Consider the following 7,807-nt stretch of genomic DNA (forward strand, 5'->3'; position numbering starts at 1 on the left):
AAGCAATTTTATCACATTCGTTTATTTACTATTAAACGGAACTGAACATTGATGTGATTTGGAAGTTTATAAGATTTATAAAAAGTGTTTTCTAAAATTACAGCTATTGAATGTTTTATCAGTAGAGATAGATGAGAAGTTGTGTTTTTTTTTGTAGTTTTTTTTTTTTTTTTTTTTTTATGAAAGAGTATAATATAATTAATGTATAAACCTGAAAATTTTCAAATTTCTCAATTGTTCAAAATGGAATCCGCTAATAATTGCCATAGTGGTCTGAGAAGTAATTTGCTCGAATAAAGAAATTTATAAGATTATAGTGAAGTAGCTGAGATTATTTTATTTTTAACGAACCTTTATTTATTATCCTGCCAACATATTTTATACTCGTAGAAAATCACCTGAAATTTCATTAAATCATAAGCCGATAAGGTGAGGTATACAATTGATTAATGTTTGCTGAATATTTCATACAGAGTCGATATTACGATGAGAAAAAATAAATTTTCTAAAACTCGATGAAATTATCCACTTTACCGTGCAATTAGATTATTTTACCATTTAATAAAAGAAGCCAATGATTTCTTATATTCCCACGAAGTATTCAATCTTAAATCAGTCGATTAAATGAATGAAAATATTTTCTACAAAAATTTGACATATTAAAAATGTTTTTCATATATTGTCATATACTTTTTTCTTAAGATTATGCAATCAAAACTCTAATAAACTAACAATATGTGATAATAAAACTGTAAAATAATTCTGAAATCCACATTTTTTATATATAATACCAAATAATAGGAAGGATTGCAATCATTTTATCCACAAGCACGCAGTATTAAAATTAATTTTACAAATGTAGCACACAATTTTTCCAATATCATCGTAACGAAAAATATCATCCCAATCACTTTCACACATAGGATTTTGTCATAATAATTTTTGAGAAATAATAAAACAATAAGATAACAATAGAAAGAAAGGGAGAAAATATTTATCCAGATAGAATAATTTGGGATAATGATGAGACAATCACGAGTTCGTACGTACGCGTTTCAGTTTATTTATTAAATTAATCGTTACACAGATTATTGTGTATCTCGTACAGCGAGTTTGCATGTAATTGAGTAATGTAATATTGCCTATCTAGTAGTAATAGAATAGATTGGATCTTTTCTTTATCATTATGTAAATACAAGTTCTTTATTTCATGTTGTTCTTGATTTACTCTTATCTTTAAAAGTAATAATTAAAAGGAGAACAATAATAATTATAATAAAAGTAGTAATAGTATTTTGAATGATAATGGTTTATTAATGCAGACCATACGCCGCTTCATGCCACGTTTCTCTTTCATTTCTCTCTGGATATTCCATCATTGTCTTTCCTTCTTTTCATCGTGTATTATAGTTTCCCTCTTTTATTTTTGCCACCTTTATTTCTTACTCTTTTCCTGACGTATACACATAAATAATACATTTACTGTGTTAACGATAGAAAAAAGAAAAAAAAACAAAAAAAAAAACAAACAAAAAAAAGAACAAATGAAATCCTTTTTTCGTCGATGGTTTCCTCATATGCAATGTGTGTACATTATGTATAACAACAATGTATAAAAACAAAGTCGTGAGAAGTTTAAAGAGCGTAGCCGCATAAGAGGAAGAAATAAAATGATTATATTTTATTTGGGAACGGGAAGTGAGCGGCGAGAGCGCGAAACGTGCGTGAAATAGTATATATATATATATATATATATATATATATAATGTATATGTTTGTGTGCGTGCGTGTTTTTGTTTTTTAAATTTTTTCTTCTTTTTTTTTTTTTTTGGATGTAGGCGTGTAGCTGTTTACGTGTGATGGGTGTGCGTTTCTTTTTGCATGAGAGTGTCCGTATTCGTGTGCATGTTTGTTTATGTTTACGGGCGAGAAAGAAAAAAGCTTAGATGAGAGAAACTCGACGTGTAATATGCAATTTACGAGAAATTTTTGCTTTTCAAAGGCTTCGCTGCTGGCGCTCGACTGTTACACGGTTTCGCTGGCTTATACTCTTTTCACTGATATTCATCAATAAAATGCCTCCTTTTTATTAGAATATTGGTAAACAGGCATTTCTGCATTTGGATATCAGAGCCTTCGTCACCTCGAGATGTTGCTTGTGTCCGAATCCCTTAAATTCTTATTAATCGTTGTTTCTGCTCACTCTTCCTCGCCCAAAAAAGTTTCGTCTGTAAGGTAAAAGTTGGAGACTGCATTTCTTCATTTTATGTGAAATTCACGTTGCCCTCCCTTACCGCTACTATCTATCGCTCGTAATTTGCAATTTAATTATTCGAAAGACACGTAGCCACGACAAGACCTATCCAACGTCATTCAAACAACAGTGAAATTTTTATAGGTCTTGAACCAAGTTTCGTTGATCCTTATACGAATTCAATTCATACGACTCATAGACTTAGATTATTAGTTATTAGTAAATAACAAAATGGTAATTATCATTATATAATTACGTGCCTACGGATGAAAAATCAAAAAAGTTAAAGATAAAAAATTATATATATATATATATATATATATATATATATATTATCACTATATCCGACAATCCGACGCTCTCGAAAGTACAAACAACGTATCTCTATTAAAAGCTCACGAGCACAACCACGCGCCGTATAATAATAATAATAATAATAATAATAATAATAATAATAATATACGTCTTCACGTCGATTCATAATGTCTAAATGGCTCTCGACTACTCATGCTTACTCTTCGTGCGGATGGCGGATGGAAGCCGGTTAAAGCTCCTGCCTCGACTCCTGAACGAGGTAGACCTGGGAGCCCGGCACCGTGGACGTGGTGACGAAGCTGCGATGCTTGGCGCGTATGAGCGTGAGGTTGGACTCGGCGGTGTCGGCCCGGTCCTCCGCGGCCTCGAGCTCGCGTTGGAAACGGCGCACCCTTGTCACGCTCTGTTGGGACATGCCCTCCTGCTCCTGGAGCTGGCGCTTGTAGATGTTGACCTTCTGGCAGGCCTTGTCCAGAGACTCCTGTAACAGGGCGATGCTCTTCGAGTCCTCCTCGACTTGGATCATCACTTCCTTGATGTTGCGCTCCTTCTTACGCAGGATCTTGACCGTCTCCGCGTGTCGGCGCTTCTCCTCGTCGAGCTCCAGCTCGAGATCGCGGATCTGCAGGCAGGATAAACGGATTATCGAGTTATCGCGAATTATTAATATTACCTCGGGCAATCTTACCCTGGCCTCGAGCTTGCTGATTATACGCTTGCCGCCGACGATGGCGTTGGCCTCGACCTCCTCAAGCCGCACCGATAGATTCTTCACCTCGATCTCCAGGCTCTTCTTGATCGCCTCGATCTTCACGATGCGCTCCTGCTCCTCGTGCAGGATCTCGACGGTATGCTTGAGCTCGTTCTGGACTCTCTGGTAGCGCTCGTCGCTTACGCGTAGCTCTTTCGTCACCTCCTCGTAGTCGCCAGCGAGGGTCGACAGTTCCTGCTCGAGCTTGGCCTTGGTCGAAGCGATGTTCACGTTGATGGTCGTCAGCTCGTTGATGCGGCTGTGCGCCTCCTCGTACTGGAGCTCGACCGTCCTCTTGGCTCGAAGGGCCTGCGAAGGGTTCGATTATATCGCCACGGCGCTTTCATTCATTCGTTATGCCGATAAATAATATCGACCTCATCGCGTCACTAGATCCCGTACGATCGATCGGCTGGCCTTAGGACGTCTCGAACGAGGTCTGCGGCCTCTCAAACGAGCATACTACTAATTTTAAAGCGAGTACGACGTTAAATTTGAGACGCCTTCGATTTATCGGGAAATTCACGGAAATGCAGAAAAGTTGGGCGGCTCAGCTTTAATCGGGAAGCGATCTATTTGCGGATGCATTATTCATTGGATAAGAATTGCCGGTTGATTAATACTTACGGATTCGTAGTTACCGCGAATTTCTTCGAGCTCGGCAGTCAAGGATTGCAGGCGACGTTGGCTGATGCCCAACTGATCGAGCGTCACTTGCAGCTGGCGCTGTACCTCGTCGTAGTGAGCTTGCAATTCCTTTTTGCGAACCACACCAAATTCGCAATTAATTAATTATCGTAGAATTCGCAAGGTTTATATATGATTATGAAATTTTTTGCTCTTATTATCTTTTAGATAATGTCTTTTCATTGTCATTTTTTCATTTGTTATTAGAAATTTGTTTTTCATTTGTCCGGACAGTTAAATGCGTACGGTCGAGCGTAACATTGAAGTGAAAGTGGCCGAATTTTGCGTAAGGTAATTCAATGATAATTTCAAGGATAAAGATTTGTCGTGCTTGGGCTTACAGTCAAGGTAAGTGATTGCTTCTTGATGGTCTTCTGGAGGTCGATGTTGTTCTTGTTGGCGACATCGAGGGACAACTCGAGCTCCGTTATCTGGATCTGCAGCTTCTTCTTGACGCGCTGCACCTCCGACTTGAGTCTGACCTCGGCCTCGACAATGCGGGCATTTAGCTGCTCGATTTCGATGCTCGTCGCTTTGCTGCACAAAGCACAAGTCATGAACATTCGTACGTTACGTTATCTCGTGCCTTTATTGTCTAAACGTATTCGAGCATTCCCTATCCAAAGTCCAAACGACAAGGCAAAGTTTGACAATTTTCTTTTGACAAGTCGAGTGGAGAATACCAATGATAATATCATAATTTTAACATGACCGTGGGAGGGGGCGTGGGCTGGGGCCGGGGGAGGAGGACGAATAAAATTTCTATATTGAATAAATAAACAAAGTGTCATTATTTTGCCAGTATTATTACATCACCAAAATTATTGGAAGTAGGAGATAAAGATTATTTTGGTGCTCGTTAATGAAATTCGTAAGGACGTTGTATTTTTATGAACTTTTTATCGACGCTGAATGCAAATAATGATCGAATTACATGTATGTTGAGTATGTTAATGATTAACGAGCTGCGAATATCTTTTTGTTGAATAAACGTTGAATAAACGAACAAAAATAAGCTTTTTCAAAAAAAAAAAAATCTACAAAGTTTCAAGACAATCAGGTTTCGATACGTCAGATCAATAATCAATCGTCGTTAAAAATTCTTCAAACTTAATAACACGATAGCTACCAATACTATTTAATAATAATCATAATAATCATATCGATGATGATGATGATGATGATATTAATAATAATAATAATAATAATAATAATAATAATAATAATAATAATAATAATAATAATAATTAATAATAATAATAATAATTAATAATAATAATAATAATAATAATAATAATAATAATAATAATAATAATCATTGTCATTATCGGGAGCTTGTTGACTTTAATAGTGGCCATTCGTACCACTGGCATTCTCAAAATCTGGTCAATCGAGCTTGCAAATTCCGTAATAACGATGGAGCATTCCCAAACATTAACAATTTCCCTCTAATTATGCAATCGTTAATGCAAAAACGTTCCTAGCCAGCTCCAATCTTCATCCCTAGATCAATCCAATCGAGAGTCGAATTCCATCGTTAAAAACGACCGGGCCTCGTTCGATCCATAATCAAACCCGTAGTAGTAGGATTCGCCTCGGACACCGCCAATTCGCAAATGCGCAACGAGGATCATGGGATGAGCAGAAATGCAAAATGCAAGATGCACCGAGGGGAAGGCCAGCAATAGTGGCCACGCTGCAACAGCAAACCTCTTTTCCACGAAGAAGCCGCGACTCCGCTTCTCGTAGCTCTTCAACTCCTGGCTGAGCGCGAGAAGGGGCTCGGTGATCTTCTCCAAGTCCGTGAGATTCTTGGTCCTCTCGTCCATCAGCCCGTGATGCTCAGCCTCGTCGCGGACCGCGAGCATCGCCTCCCTATGGTACTTCCTCGAATCGGCGAGCTCCTCGCTCTTCGTCAGCTTCACCACCGCGCTCGTGTTCAGCTGGTACGCGATGCCCCTGGCCGACCTGCCGCGTAGGTGGATGCCCCGCTCCTGTCTCTCGCGCACCTCCTCCGTGGCCTGCACGTCACGCAGAGCCTGTCTCCGCAGCTCCGACATCTCGGGCTCCGGGGGCTCGCTCAGAGCGCGCCTCAGCACCAGCCGCGCCGACTCCTCCTCGAGCTTACCCGAGAACACCTCCTTGTAGACGCGCCTCGCCCTCACGCACTTGTGCCTGCTGAAGTCCGAGCGCTCGGCTACCTGCGCGCCCCCGACAACCACCAGCTTTATTTATGCTACGATCTTTAGAGTCGCGAGCGCGAGCCCAGGATCAGCCGCCACCGCGCCACCGCGACCGCGCCACCGCGTCATCGCCACCGTCGCTGCACCGCCACCGTCGCCCGCAAATCGGCCCGCGCCAATCCTTACCATACGTCATGTCGTTGAAAGCGCGCCATCCTGGCGATTCAGCGATCTCGTGACGGTGCAGCGAGTGACCTGCGAACGCCTCAACCTACTACCCTGTCGAATAAGCTCAACGATCTCCTCGGCGGAGCCCGACACGCTCGTACTTTTCGATTATTTCGACCGATCATTTGGCATGGGAGCGAGAATTTCGCCCGACCCACAGCCCGAGAGCCACTTTCTCCCTATTGCGTAACCGACCTTTGCCGTTGCATAATCGACTGCAACGACTCTTTTTTCTTTTTCCCGCAACGAAGTGCCATTAAAGGCTACCTCGAATCCGGCTGTTGCCTCGCTCACTCACTCTTTATTGGAAATAACATTGCCGTTCTTCTGCGTTATTAGGACAGGAGCTCAAGGATAATAAATTCTAGGAGCTCGAGATTTTGGAATTGAATGCTTCCGTACGCCGATGACACGATAATTATTACTGAACAGGTAGATTTTGCTAATTCTGTGGGGAACGGAGGTGTACGTATGGGGGATTGTCGAGTTGGGAAATAAGATTGTAATAAAATAAGAAAAGTAGGATTGAAGATATAGGGGGTGATAGTGTCATTTGGCTAGATTCAAGCTGGGAAATGAAAGAGCAAATAGTTAGCGAAGAGCGGCGCCGATAATTTCCCGTAGTCTTTCGTCGCGCTCGTCGATTAAATTCCACGAGAGCATTCGTCAACGTCGGTCGGCCGACGTAGCCAAAGAGCCAAGGCGTCATCCCGTCATCGAGGGATTTCAGCACCGCTTGGGAAATTAATGCCGCTCTGTCGGAGTCACGACGAGGCGTCGAAAGCCCAGCCAATCCTGATGGACTTGGGCTTGGCATACCCTTGGGTCCTGCAAACACGTCGTCGCCCCGGTAATACGACACCTGCTTGGCCAATTCGACGATGTCTATTGCCGATTCTCATCCCGTTGCAGCGTCCCACCGAGTGGTTCCCACCGAATGTCCGCGAATGTCTACTTACCTCGCTCGCCTCTTTCGCGCTACTGAATTAGAAAGGCGAGTGCGAAGGGGTCGGCAGACAGACGAGTCGGAGGAACATCGCCACGGTCCAATAATAGGCCCGATGTCGGGCGAAAATCATATGGGGCGAGTGCCGATTTGAGGCGGGAGCTTCATTTCTTTTTGTTCGTACTCGAACGATCTCATGGCGCTCGGGGCGAACGGGAGGATCCAGCAGCGAAATAAAAATAATCCCGAGAACGTGAGACCGAGATTGGCCGAAAACCTGATTTCCTTTATTTATCCGATTTGTCGGCTTGATAATTGGATAATTAACTCGGTAGTTTGGCTTGCGTTGGCGTCGACACCGTGCGCGACGCCCGTACATCGAGCGTGCAACAAAGAGCTCACGCAATGCCTCTATCAAGAGGATATTTATTATTAACTACTAA

At 41.9% G+C, this 7,807-nt stretch overlaps 1 protein-coding gene across 1 annotated transcript in view; it reads right to left on the minus strand.

Moving 5' to 3' along the window:
* Positions 1 to 1,817: 1,817 nt before the first annotated feature.
* The window catches only part of LOC105367454 (paramyosin, long form), a 27,568-nt gene continuing 21,578 nt past the window's right edge, over positions 1,818 to 7,807 (minus strand). Inside the window, exons 12-16 of the mRNA XM_011506168.1 lie at positions 4,349 to 4,544; positions 3,948 to 4,076; positions 3,258 to 3,629; positions 2,770 to 3,191; positions 1,818 to 2,228 (exon numbers count right to left, since the gene is read on the minus strand). Coding sequence (XP_011504470.1) covers positions 2,799 to 3,191; positions 3,258 to 3,629; positions 3,948 to 4,076; positions 4,349 to 4,544 — 1,090 coding nt within the window. The 3' untranslated portion in view covers positions 1,818 to 2,228; positions 2,770 to 2,798. The remainder of the gene's footprint in view (positions 2,229 to 2,769; positions 3,192 to 3,257; positions 3,630 to 3,947; positions 4,077 to 4,348; positions 4,545 to 7,807) is intronic.

The sequence above is a fragment of the Ceratosolen solmsi genome, unplaced genomic scaffold (assembly GCF_000503995.2).
Source record: "Ceratosolen solmsi marchali unplaced genomic scaffold, CerSol_1.0 scaffold7, whole genome shotgun sequence".
Taxonomy (NCBI): domain Eukaryota; kingdom Metazoa; phylum Arthropoda; class Insecta; order Hymenoptera; family Agaonidae; genus Ceratosolen; species Ceratosolen solmsi.